Source organism: Coenobita brevimanus, chromosome 8 (genome assembly GCF_032717465.1).
Source record: "Coenobita brevimanus isolate Jiangsu-jjx chromosome 8, ASM3271746v2, whole genome shotgun sequence".
Classification (NCBI taxonomy): Eukaryota; Metazoa; Arthropoda; class Malacostraca; order Decapoda; family Coenobitidae; genus Coenobita; species Coenobita brevimanus.
Genome location: NC_136961.1, coordinates 26,927,665 through 26,942,279, shown reverse-complemented (window position 1 = coordinate 26,942,279; position 14,615 = coordinate 26,927,665). Strand labels below are relative to the sequence as shown.

Sequence of the window (14,615 nt, the reverse complement as noted above, 5' to 3'; positions counted from 1 at the left end):
GCATTATTTCTGTCTACCTCTAATACCATTTCATGTCTTATGCACCCACTTATCACAAATACTGCTCGATATGGAGTTACTTCACATACCCTTGCGGCAAACCGCACATAGAGACTCCCTCTGCCTTGACAGTACTGCCACCAGCCTTAGAGACAGTATCAACACTTTTGTATTATCTGCATTTACTGTCAAACCCTTGTGCCCCATTACGTTTTTCCATTTCCTAAACCTTTCCTCCGCCCCCCTTTCATTCTCAGTAATTAACATCTAGTCATCAGCACACAAAATCTCCCATGGGAATCAGGTCTTGTGAGAGAGCTTCAAGCACCATGACAAACAATAAGGAGCTTAAGACTGACCCCCTGATGAACGTCAACATTCACGGAAAACTAATCACTCAAATCTCTGTTCACTGTCATCTGAGTGCGAGCACCCATATACATAGACATAACCACTCCAACTTGCCAGTCCTCGATACCAAGTTTTCTCATTGCCCATATCACAAAAAACAAACTACAGCTCCCTTTCATTCCTTATGCATTTTCCCTGAAGCTTTCAAACAGTGAATAAGGCATCAGCAGTCCCTTTGCCTGGCATAAACGCGAACTGCATTTCATCAGCATTCACTCTTCCCTAATCACCTTCTAGGACTTCCTCCATTACCTTCATTATCCTGCCCAAAAGTTCTGTCTTTATAACTTCTCTTTACAGGACATCAACTTCCCTTTGTACACATTTACAATCACTCACTTCAGCCAGTCATCTGAGACAACACACATATAATCGTAGTTATCAAATTAGTAAGTAAACCCACTCCTGTATCCCCTGAGGCCTCCTGAGGCCTTCAGCATTTCAGCAGTCAACACAGACACACCTGTCACCTTCCCCAACTGCATCCTGCTTATTGCACTGCTCACAGTAGCAGCATCAATCAAAGGTCACGGGACAAAACACTGGATCTGTTGACTCAGCACCCTCTCTGTTCCAGTCAAACTCCTCATTCAGCAACCTTTTATAATGCCTTCTCTAGATGTCTTTACTCTCGCCAGTGTCCACCACTCCCTTTACTTCATCATTCTTCACATTTTGCTCACTTATATCCCTGTTTTCCCTCCTCATCTGATTTACCACCTTACGTACCGTGTTCTTTTTTTCAATGGAATATGGGTTATTCCAGTAAGTCTTTGAGACTCTGATTTTCCCCTATATGCCTTTTTTCTAGCTCTTTGCTTGGCAGCCATGTATTCCTGTTTGTTACCAATCCTTTTCCATTCCTAGAAAAGCATTCTTTGCTTTTGACTCAGTAATATTCTGTTACTGATGCAATTATGTAAGTTTTAAAAGTGATACAGAAACCATATGCAAGAATGTATAAAAGACAAGAGTGGATAAAAGTATGTATAAAAGATAAAAGCAGCTACAAGAAATTATTATAAGAACAAAAGTGCACACAAGAATGAATAAAAGATAAGAGAGCACAGATGAATATTTAAAAGATAACAAAAGAGGCCACAAGAATGTATAAGGATAAAAGTTGCCACAAGAATATATAAGGATAAAAGTTGCCACAAGAATGTATAAGGATAAAAGTTGCCACAAGAATGTATAGGGATAAAAGTTGCCACAAGAATGTATAAGGATAAAAGTTGCTGCAAGAATGTATAAGGATAAAAGTTGCCACAAGAATGTATAAGGATAAAAGTTGCCATAAGAATGTATAAGGATAAAAGTTGCCACAAGAATGTATAAGGATAAAAGTTGCCACAAGAATGCATGAAAGATAACAAAAGCGGTTACTTGAATTTAACAATGATAACAGATGTCTGTATAAAAGATAACGAAAGCACACATAAAAACGTATAAAAGATAACAAAAGAACAGAAAATTTTTGTAAAGGCCAACAAAAGTGGTCATGAGAATAGTGATATTTAATATGGCATTCAAAAGTTGCAAACGGACTAGGTGAGGGGAGCATGCTTTGAAAAAATGATCACATGCCCTATTGTGACTTATTATTCTCTGATTCTGTAATCCAGTAGGATGGTTTGTTACCCTAAAGTTGCTGAGAGAGAGGACGTTGGTGACGGTGATGGTTCTGGGCGCATTGAGGCAGGACGAGGTGTTAGGCAGCGAGAACTTTACCCATCTGTCATAGAGTCCGAATTCCACCAATGCTCTGCACCTGCAACAAAATTGCTAAGTAGGTTTAATCTATTCGTCGGCAATTTACCCTCAGTGTATGCCCGATGGCCATTTCGTTCGAATTCTAGAGTGTATGTAAATTTACGTGATGAAAAGTCATCAGGTTTCCAAAATATAGATTCCACAAGATGTGATGAATGTGTTAAGAAAAAGAAAACAGGAAAGTAAAAATTCCATCACATAATGTGGAACTCAAACTCAAATCAAAGTTTGTGGGAGTGTTGAGGGGCAGATAAAGGTGCATTTTTAACGACAGGTTAAAAAAGGTCAAGATAACAAGGATAAGACAAAAACTGACCTGGCATGGTCAATTAAAAAATTATTAAAAGTCTGTTTAAACGTAATGGAAATATTGAGGGTGATACAAGAAGAAATGCATTAAATTTTGAGAACACTCGATCAGATGTTAAGGTCACAGGGTTTGGTCAAATTTTAGTCCACATGTTTCTGAATGAACAATGTAACTAAAACACTTTTGATCAGATTTCGACTATAGTCTACTTTGTAGAGGGTTAGATGGCAAGGTCAACTTGAATTGTTTTCATCCGATATAGACCAAATTCAAAGCGGGGGAATCAGGGTTAGGCACGGATAAAGTGATTCGATTTTAGGAAGAATCAGTCAAATGATGAGGTCACAGAAGAGATCAGTAGAAACAATTAAGGGCCAGGCATGCAAGATTTTGTTAAATTTTAAGAGCAATAGGATATGGGGCAAGTCTAAGACTTGGTTCTTAGGCAGATTGGTGGGTGTGGGTTTTGTACTCTCCAAGTACTGCTTCTGATTATGCACTGCTGAATATTTTTTTGTAAGATTTCATCAAGATTTTCTTTTCATCAATAAATTATGATAGGAGTGAAATATACAGAGGAATTTGAAGTACAAAGAAAGTGAATGGGATGGGGGTTTAAAAAGAAGACTGAGGGCTTTTGTGTGAAAACTTCTGGTAGGTGTAGGCAAGGAATATGGACTAGGGAGGTTAAAATAATTCTTGTATGGTATATGATGCATGAATGTCATTTAACCCCATCGTACACAATGATGCGTTTGGCGTCATTAGGGTCTTTCTTCATAAATGCACAGTGATGAATTTTGCATCAGAAAACCATTTAAAAATTCACGCACAAAAAAAAAAATCAGTTGATTTGCATCATTTCTGGAGGCATCATAGCTTGCCCGGCTCTTGTCAAAAGTAATGAGCTAGCAAAAGTGGGTCCCGATACCTGCTACAGTGCATGAAGGTTTTTCAGTACCACACGAACTGTCAGCAGGAAGGTAGCGCACAGTCCCTTGTCTCTTTAGCTCCTCTGTTACCCCTGTCCCGGTCATGCAACATAATTCACTATACCAGTAGTGCTTATGTTTAGACTTGGGGCAGTACTGTGATTAGAGATGGTGTTTGCAATAGGAAATTAGGTGTTTGTGTTCCTGGCTGTTATCAGCCATTGGGCCAGCAAAGATTGTGCTACTGTTTCTAACCCTTGCCCCAGAAGCACACTGCCTCTACCCTGCACCAAATGTGAGCATTCAACAATTAACCCCTAAACAGCAGGCTTGTTTTGACTTGCATGTTCTGCGGGCATATTTGCGTTCCGACAGACTCTAAAAATATTTGCCGAAAATCAGTTATTAGACTTAGAATATTAAAATTATATATGCCTATGGCAAATACCTTCAACTTTCTCCTGGGATGTTTGTCGAGCCTTCGTTGAGTACCATAGAACTTGTGGAGACCTCTGAAGTTGGGTAATGAAGTCTCCACTTTACACTTCCCGACAACCCGTACTATGATTACCACAGCCTGATATTATCACTAGAAACACTATTCTATGATTCTCAAATAGTTTGGAATCCATACTCCAAAAAAAAAAAACTGTGAAAGCAATGAAAATTACGAGCGCGTATGACCTTCCCACTTGCGATCGTTCGCCGCTGGTGTTCTGTCATTTATTACTCATAAAAACACTCACACTTTAGATTTCTATTACTATATAACACTTATATATATCTACAGTCTTTATCCATAAGTTTCCTTCAGTAATAGTAGTTAATTATCACTGTAGGCATTCAATTTATTTTTCGGTAAAATAAGTAGCATTCACTTTCTCGTCCTGTATACTAGCGTTGAGAGTGAATTTGTCACTTTCACCTTCACTTTCATAACTCATAGGATTCATACATGCTAGAGTGAAACTTTCACTTTCATTACTCCTAGTATATATACTCGTATTATATTACTACTCATTTACATTTCTATTTACATTCTCTGTTTTATTTACATTATTTACATTTCTATTTTATTTACACTGTGTTATCACTGTCACTTGCAGTAACTTATAAAACTATTTTCCACTGTTCATTATATATACATTCATTGCTTTCACTTGCTGTTTACACATTATTTACATTTTCACTTGCACTGTTTTACTCACCAGAAAGATCATATTCACTGTCTATCATTTTCATTGACAAATTAGCCAGTTCACGTTCCACAGGAGTCACTTAGCCCTTTACCCCTTTCCACACGAGGTTTAGTAGGGGGTAGAGGTCACAGGGCCCTTTGCATGGGGCAAAAAAGCAGCAGAATTGGACAGGCGCGATTCCGACGTGCTGTCACCTTGAAAGATGACAGTAAACTGAATACAGTGCGCTGGCCTGCCAAGGGGGAGTACACTGCTGCCAATGTCAGCATGGTGACAGCTGCTAATATATACACTATGAAATGATTGGCAGGAAATCTAGACAATACATAATAAATTAGGTAGTTCCAGGTGAATGTAAATATCAATTAGGCTTCTCCCTTCCTTTCTTATATATATTTTTATGACGAGAATAGATTATACAGCATATTTCAAGGGAGAATAAACAGCGAAAATTAGCGAACGAGTGCACATGAGGTGTTGTCAGGTGATAATTAGCCAATTCCAGGTGTATGGGACTATCACTTACCTTATTTCTTTTTTGTATATATTATTTGATATAAGAAGAGAGCATAGGGCTTATTTCAATGGATGAAATCATTGTAAAATTCCAGGGAAGATTTACTTAGCACAGAATACAGTGTGGTGGCCTGCCTAGGGGGAGTGCAATGCTGCCAATGTCAGCTTGGTGATAGCTGCTAATATATATGCTATGAAATGATTGGCAGGAAATCTAGACAATACATAATAAATTAGGTAGTTCCAGGTGAATGTAAATATCACTTAGGCTTCTCCCTTCCTTTCTTATATATATTTTTATTACGAGAATAGATTATACGGCATATTTCAAGGGGAAATAAACAGCGAAAATTAGCGAACGAGTGCACGTGAGGTGTTGTCAGGTGATAATTAGCCAATTCCATGTGTATGGCATTATCACTTACCTTATTTCTTTTTTGTACATATTATTTGGTATAAGAATAGGACATAGAGCTTATTTAAATGGATGAAATCAGTGAAAAATTCCAGGGAAGATTTACTTAGCGTAGCACGGCCAGGCAGGCGAGAGGAGAGGGTAATGGAGGAGAGGTAGGGAGGGGAGTCAAGAACAGGGAGAAATGACTAAATTGTCAACAATGGACGGGAGTACAGATGAGATTGGGAGTGCTGACTACTGTTCGACATTGGCAGTACTGATAGATGATACAAGCCACCACTTGAAAGCCCGGGTGAATTCAAAATAACACAGAATCACAAAAGTGACGCCCCGCGGTATGATCCCTTGCTCCCAAGCATCATGAAACTGACGCCCTGCGGTTAAGGGGTTAAAATAGTGGCAGTGAATCATGTGAATACAGTGTACAATATCTAGTGTGCAAGGAAATGGTGAAACACATGCAGCAGCTTAGGGGGAGCCGGGAAACTGCCATATAGTCACGACATGACGTTGTCATGAATGGAATAATTACCGAGGTGTTGATGAAATCATTGTTTTATACTGATATATCTTTGATGGTGTTATAGTGCAATAAATAGGATTACAGTGCAACGAGTGTACATAACAAAATATTGGCTAGGGCATGTGTCACGTATGTCCTACTGCCATGGCACGCTGATGTCAGGAATGGAATAAAATGGAGGAGTTTTGGGATTGTCATTATTATTGTTATATTTATTCCGTATGCTTGTTGTGTGAAATAAATAAATATGAGTATTATATTGATATATACTGTATTTATCATGTGCTTGTGTGAAATAACGTAAACAATGCATCAAGTCTTCGTAACAAATTATTGTCTGCAAGACGTGAGGTAGTGCACACGTGACCTACAGAGCATGTTCATATACCATAGTGCAGAGAATATAATGTGTATCTCACAAATTGATAGATTGAGTTATGTCTCCTGAAATAAACAACATAAAAAGTGCACCATGTGCTCGTCAGAAAATATCGTCTGCGATACCTGAGATATTGTACATGTGACCTACAGAGCATGTTCTTGTACTGTAGTGGTGAAATATACTGTGTCTCTCATAAACTGATAATTTGATTTTGTCTAATGTGAAAATAATAAAAACGTAAAAAGTCCAGCAGCGTGTCCTCGTAATAAGAATATTGTCTGCTAACCCTGAGTTAGCACACATGTAACGAACATGTACATGACCTACAGAACACATGCATGTACTGTTGTGTGAAAGTATATTGGTTTACTCATAAATTGATAGCTTTGGTTATGTCTAACATGAAAGAAAAGGACACAGTGCACCATGTGGTCGTAATAAAACTATCGTCTGCTAGACCTGAGTTAACACACAGGTAGCGAACTCCTACGTGACCTGCAGAATATGTGCATGTACTGTTGTGTGAAAGTATATTGGTTTACTAATAAATTAATAGATGTTTTTTTGTCTAATGTGAGAAAAAAGGGATACAGTGCACTGTATGCTTGTGATAAAAATATTCTTTTCTAGACCTGACTTAGTGCACAGGTAGTGAACTCCTACGTGAACACGTGCATGTACTGTTGTATGAAAGTATATTGGTGTACTCATAAATTGATAGATTTGGTTATGTCTCATGTGAAAAAAAAAAAAAAAGAAACAGCGCACCACATCCTTATAATGAAAATATCGTCTGCTATACCCGAGTTAGTGCAAAGGTAGTGCTACCTGTCTTGCACACGAGAATTTGTTATGAGCATGCAGTGCACTGTTTACGTTTTTCTTTTTTTCACATGAGACATAACCAAATCTTTCAATTTATGAGAAAAACAATATACTTTCACACAACAGTACATGCATGTGTTCCATAGGTCATGTAGCTGTTCGCTACCTGTGTGCTAACTCAGGTCTAGCCTGCCGCGTGCCAGTGCCATTTTGAAACAGTCTGACTTAATGCTGCGGCCAGTGCCAGTGCCGTTTTAAAATGGTCTAAAATAAAAAACTTCACTGTGACCGCATTTTTCAAGATTCGCGGGTAAAAACTGGCAGGTATGAGGGTAACTGTTCCTCTACCATCCCCCAGGTTGTCAAGGCCATACATGCACTTGCCCCCCCCTTTACGCTTGCTTTGCCTCATTCTGCCTGTGTGCCTCACCCAGTGCTGTACATAGTGAAGGCATTTTGTAAATATTTTCATGTAAGTGTAAGTTGTAAGTAGTTTCTTGTAAGTGTCAGGACTATATAGTGAAATCAAGTTGTAAAAACTTTCTTGTAAGTGCCAAGACTTTTTCGTAATGAAGTCAGGTTGTACCTATCTTCAAGTAAGTGTAAGATAATGCATTCACAGCAAGAAAGACACGCAAATTGTGATAGATGCTGAAGTTATAAGTGATTAGAAAAGTGTATTGAACATTGCTATACCTTCCCAGCATAAATACCTGAGTATACCTTACATAGAAAAGGTCTTTCTCTCACGGACGTGGTGAGCGTGAGAGAGCAGCTATACCTGTACACGAGTATGCAGGACTCAATAAAACTCATTTTTGAGCCTCAATGAGCATTTTAATGGCGAAATTCGTTGTTTCCACGTCAAAATCTATCATTTTAGCCAAAAAAAGGTCAAAAAATGGCCGGCACTGGGGTGACCCAGAGGGCCAAAAATAGCCGGCACGTGGCAGGCTAGCAGACGATAATTTAATTACGAGCATGCAGTGCACTGTTTACGTTTTTTTTTTTCTTATGAGACATAAGCAAATCTATCAATTTATGAGGAAAACAACATACTTTCACACAACAGTACATGCACGTGTTCCATAGGTCACGTAGGTGTTCGCTACCTGTGTGCTAACTCAGGTCTAGCAGATGATGTTTGTCAAGGACATCCTTGTATATCATGAATCCTTTGCATTATGCCATTGTCAAGCAAAGTTCTTGGCTGGCAGTGAATACAATATATTGATTGCTTTATTTCAGCACACAACCCTAGCACAACAAAGTTGTTCTCCAGTTTTCTTGCTACAAAACGAATTTGACACTTGCAGTGGGGGTTGGCACCAAAGCAGTGGCAGAAGCTCCCAGACAAGATTGAGATGGAGAGTGAGAGTGATAGCGACAGGTCAGGGGTGGAGGAATGAATTGAGATCCCGCCCCCCTGCTTTCCAGTGGAGCTGCCCCGGTGTCTTCCAATGATGGGGTAAACACCACCATCGGTGGTGGGACCGATTGCGGAGCACTCGTTACCTTTAGGACGTATCAGTCCTAGTGCTGTCTTCTTCCACTCTCCATCTCCAGGCTTCTCTCACCTCTTTGCCGAGCCAGTGTCACCAGAAGCTGGGCCATCATGTGTGTTGCCGGCCCCTCCACCCAAGTCTGCTGTGCAGGATGATATGGTGACATCTTCGCTGCCAGGCCGAGGAGAATGGTGTCCCCAGAGCCATCTGTCTTGTCCTCAGCCTTGTCCAAGCCGTCCCCTCCTAGACTAGGCTCCCATGGTCTGCTGCCTGGCAACAGGGGATGGCCAAGGGGTTGGAGGGCAGGATGAAGGGTGTCAGAAGGCCGACCCAGTGTCTCTGCCATCACCGTCGCCGAAGATGATCCCAGGTGGAGTAGTGGCCCATTCACACCGAACAACAGCCCATTCACTGGCTCCCCAGGAATCAAGGTGGATATCCCAACAACTCTGTTGCAGTTTTTCCAGATCTTCTTCAGTCGCAAGTTGTTGTCCTATCTGACCGTGGAGACCAACCAGTATGCCACATTCCTGGAAACTCAGTTGGATGCTTGGTTCTCCTGCAATGAAGAGGAGATGGCCATGTCTCTAGGGTTATGCCTATTCATGGGGGATGTGCACATCCCAACCATCAGGCACTAATGGAGGAGCAACGACCTGCACGGCTGAGTTGTCCCCGGGGTACATCTAGAACCTCGAGGTCTACACTGGGGTGTAGCGGACCCTCAAGAACACCATGAGGGGCCTTGTGGAACCACTGAAGGACCAGGGCTACAAGTTGTTCATGGACAACTACTTCAATTCTGTAGCCCTGTGCGAACAACTTTCCACTGCAGGCATCTATGTGTGTGGGATCCTACGGATGCCTAGAGGAGTGCCACACCAGCTGCAGGCCATTGCCAGGGCTAAGAGCCTGTCCGAGAGGAGCATGTTATACAGGCATAAGGACAATGTGCTCATGTTGCTGTGGAAGGACAAGCACATCGTCAACATAGTCTCCACTTTCCACAACACCGACACTATTCCAAAGAGGGTTTGAGGGAAGCTGCGGGGTCATGATGGGAGGACAACCTATGCAGAGAAGGTTGTCAACATGGCCGTCATTGTGGAGGACTACAGCAGGTACATGGGTTGAGTGGATCATTTCGATCAGATGATCCAGTACTACCCCATCCAACAGCGAACCGTCAATTGGATGAAGAAGATCACCTATTTCTTCTATGTGGCACACTTTAATGTGTTCGCCTTGTACAAGAAGTACAGACGCAGGACAGTAACTCTTCTCGAATTTGTGGAGCAGATCATCTATGATCTTCTGCATTTCCGTGAAGAGGATTGGCCCGCATCTGGTCATGTAATCCACCATGCCCCAGACCTTCCAACCTGATGGCCAGCACCACAAAGACCTGGCACCAGGAGGCGCTGGTACCAGCACCAGGACAGGTGCAACCACAACCACCACCACCACTGCCTGCAGGAGGACCACAATGGGTGCCAGCACTGCCACAAGCACTGCCTGCAGGAGGACCACCACGGGTGCCAGCACCAGCTCCACCTGCATGAGGACCACCACGGGTGCCAGCAATGCCACCAACTCCAGTTGCTGGTCCGTCGGGAGAACCCGTGCCTGGGCCTGCAGCTGCCCTTCATGCACAGCAGGACCAGGAAGCGACAGGGCAACCGACCAAGAGTCGTATTGTGATTGACGATGGTGTCAGGTTGGACCACACTCTGGCCCACCAGCGGGTGAGGATCCCCAATGGGAAGAGGCTCAGGTGTACCCTGTGCTTCAGGTTGGAAGTGAGGAAGGACACAAGAAACATGTGTCCTGTATGTGATGTGCAGCTTTGCATGGGTGATTGTTTTGAGCAGCACCTTGCTGACCGATATCTTCAATAGTGGAGCACACACACACACACACACACACACACACACACACACACACACACACATATATACAGACACCCCCCACACACAGATACACACACATACTCAAACACTCTCACCCACACCCACACACAGTACAAAACTCCTCACATCTGGTTCTGCAGGAACAGCATCGCCACTGGAGCAAGTAAGTGATTTATTTATTTTTTTCAACTATTTACCTATCTTTATATCAGTATATTTATACATATATATATATATATATATATATATATATATATATATATATAGATATATTTGTTATTTACATAAACACAAATGGCAGGGAAATAAGTACAGTTTCAGTTTCAGTTGCTAGCAACAGGTGTAGTGTTCATGTGTGGTTTCTGAGAGGACTATAAAGAAAACCGGATATAATTTTACAATAGTAATTGGAATAAAACCAAGAAATGCATACCTAGCAAGCATAAAAATGTTTGTGCGCTATGGGAAAATACCATAAGTGACCATGGCTTACGGCGGTTCAGCGTGTGGGTGGGTACACCGTAGTTTTTTGCATGTTTCTCGATAACTATGAGGTGTAGGAGAACTCTGATTATATCCTGTGAAAGCTCCTGAAAATCTGCATAAGATGATGAAATAAAAGCATGACACTGCAGAGAGAAGTTTATCGCTAGAGCTCCCCGAATAAAAACTGTTGTCTGTCAGAAAAAGGTTTTACTTTTTCGCTTATTACTCGAATACCATACCTAGTATCAAAGTGCCAACCAGACCATTCGAAAGCTAATAAAATTCTCTTCCAAACTGTGAATAACATGTAGAGGTATGTTAGGAAACATTCAAACTATGATGTTGGGAAGTGAGATGAATGTTCCCAAATGTTTATTCACACTGCCCTAATGTATGTATAGTGTGTTTTTTGTGTTTTTTTTCTTTTTTTGGTAACCGTGTAGAACAAACATCGACGAATAGGAATATGTAAGTTTTGTGGCAAAATAAATATATTTGGGTGGCGAAAATAAGCCGAGAATGCACTTTTTTGGAGTGTGCAGTGGGTGGGTAGGAGAGGAGAAGGCCGATGTGTTGTGGAACAAGAAACTTATTGAAACTTACTGTGAGTGAGAGGTTTAATTAATTTACTTTGCTTTTGATGTCAGCATTCTTTGAAAATATTGCTTAGTTCCTTATATTTGCTGCCTCTGGTCAATAACCACATTAACTTATTGTAGTCACTATAATCACCGCACAGGTGGTCCAATTGGCAATGGTCGGAAAAGAAAGCTCAGATTACTGCTCATTGACTGTATGAGAATCATTATGGCAAACAATCAGTTTTTGCTAAGTCTCAATCTTCCACAAGGCGATGGTCTGTAAGACCCAAATTATAGGTCCGAATAGACAAGGACAGGAAAAAAAAAAAAAAATCATCCAAAAGTGTGACTAGCCCCTGTCTTAAGCCTGGGCTCTTCCAACTGTTGGCCAAAGATGCTAACCACTGCGCCACTGGCTCCTCCATTAGTGAAAAGAGGGAGGAGATGCAAGGTACGCGAGGGTCAGTGTGGAAGGAGGGTGTAAGCATAACTGGGAAGGGTAAGATGCTAATTTTTACATGACCCCAAATTCATAAGTCACAAAATTTAGTTATGATATTGACGACATTTCAGTTACATTTATCCAACTAAATCTATGAAGGTAATGTACTAGTGGCTCAACATTAAAATCTATAAGTTATACTTCGCTACCTCACGCCACCTGTGAAAAACAACTGATTGAACTGATTGTGTTGTGTGCTGTCACTGACACATTTCAGTTGTCTGATATCGGGTTATTAATTCTAAGCTGAACTGCATACTTCTGATACACAGCTTCTCATTACATCCAGATGTATTGAAAGTGATAATTAGCATATGTTATTATCTTCGTTATTACTTAAGAAGCTATAACAAATTTGTTTACTTTCACCTAAAACTCACTAGGCCTACTCAGATTGCTGGAATGCCTGCCTGATGAACTGGTGGGAACGGATGGCAGGGAGTATTATGTCTGGTTTTGCCCAGGGTCAATCAAAGTCCGTGACTAACTCGCCAGTTGTGAAACAGACGATGATGCCTACAAAGGAGTGCATCCACAGCTGTTATTGCTGACAGGACAGGTTGCTGAGATTAAGCTGGGATCGAAGGTCAAGTGGAGACGAAAGATTGACAGTGTACGTGGGTGGCTTACTAGTAAGAAAAAGGTCAGGTATGTTGGAGCTCTCTCCAATGCAGTCATGGGCAGTGATAATGAGTTTTACAAGCTGTTTGTTTTAAGGCTGGAAAAGAAGTGGGACTGCGCATTAGTTGGATAAGTTAATGGAGAAATGAGCCAAAGGTAGTGGCAATCACTAAGCTTAAAATAAAGGAGAAATTCGTCTAAAGTGTGAAAATAACGTTTTGCATTCTCCAGATATGATAAGAGATTTTTAGATAGGCAGCTGAGTTAAAAAAAAAAAATACTAATGGACAAATTACACACACACACACACACACACACACACACACACACATATATATATATATATATATATATATATATATATATATATATATATATATATATACACACAGTAGACCCTGTTAATCCGCGGAATTTGCATCCTCGGATTTAAGTTTCCGCGGATCAAACTTATTTTAATACCGCACTATGCACTGTAGCTTAATTTGAAATTGGCCCAAAATGCACACTTCTTTTATTGCTACAGTTAGCATACTCTCACAGTGCTTCCACTTTTCGGGTAATTACCCTATTTTAGGGTAATCAAGCCTATGTTGGGGTAGAATTTGGGGTAATGAGTTTTTAAGGTAACTGGGCAAAGTTTGGGGTAAGATTATAGAATCTAGGGTAATCAGACACATTCACATTCCTTTAGAACAACACTTACCTGCAAAGAAGCTTCAGCTCTAAGGAGAGAACCGAGTTCCAGTACTTCATTAAATAGCATGTTGCACCTATTTGGAAACTGGAGTTCTGCCTTCCATCTCTGGATTACTGTTAAATTAATAGTAGCATAATACACTCTTTGTTCTATGAAATATGCATGCAACCATAATATGAAAACTTCTGTCTTTACTTGCATGGTAGATTGGGTATAAGGACTTCCGGTTTTATTGCTGTGAACGAGACACAACAGTGTATTTCACAAAGAAAAATGTTTCGTTTCTGTTGCTGTAGAACAGCCATTAAGTCTTACAAATGAAATGTGTTCCCATTAGTATCACTGATTAACAGAGGTGTCATGAAGAAAAATTAAGCTTCACATTCATTGTCACGGGTTATGTCATTCTTCATATGGAGTTTCTGTTGATACCAAAATGTTGCAGTATCTTTTTCCTACAAACATGTTCAGTATTGTTTTTTGTTATTTTTATGGAAATGCCTAAATATTAACATGAAGGTAACTTTGACTTACATAATACTGTTCTTATGCAGTTCCATTATTTGTCAGCCAATAATAATAATAATAATAATAGAAAAATAGAAATCATTTCTCTCTCTCTCTCTCTCTCGAATTGCTGAATGAAGTAATGATTTAGGGTAATCTAGGGTAATTCACAGAACTGTCTGGGGTAAAGAAAATTTTTGTTGTGGAAGCACTGTACCCACACTCACGGACCAGTGTTGCCACTCCTTGGGTTTTTCTACTAGATCTTGGGTTTTTTGCTTCGACCTTGGAGTCTTGGAGTTTTTTCCTAAGAATCTAATAAATCTTGGAGTTTTTGTTATGTGTATCAAAACAAAATATTTTGATGTGAATACTGTAATAATATAGTGCTGTATATCATTAAACGTAAAAATCTGTATGCTTAATCAATTGGAAAGGAAAACAATTATGTTCGGTGACGATAAAATATGAGTCATGGACTTGTTTTTCATCACTGAAGTTCAACGAGGTATGG

The 14,615-nt window shown here is 40.4% G+C and overlaps 1 protein-coding gene across 1 annotated transcript in view; it reads right to left on the bottom strand.

The window, feature by feature from the left end:
* LOC145407155 (ionotropic receptor 93a-like) overlaps positions 1–14,615 on the bottom strand; it is an 89,336-nt gene that overhangs the window by 60,581 nt on the left and 14,140 nt on the right. The window contains exon 4 of the mRNA XM_080278180.1: positions 2,053–2,182. Within this exon, the coding sequence (XP_080134306.1) occupies positions 2,053–2,182 (130 nt within the window). The remainder of the gene's footprint in view (positions 1–2,052; positions 2,183–14,615) is intronic.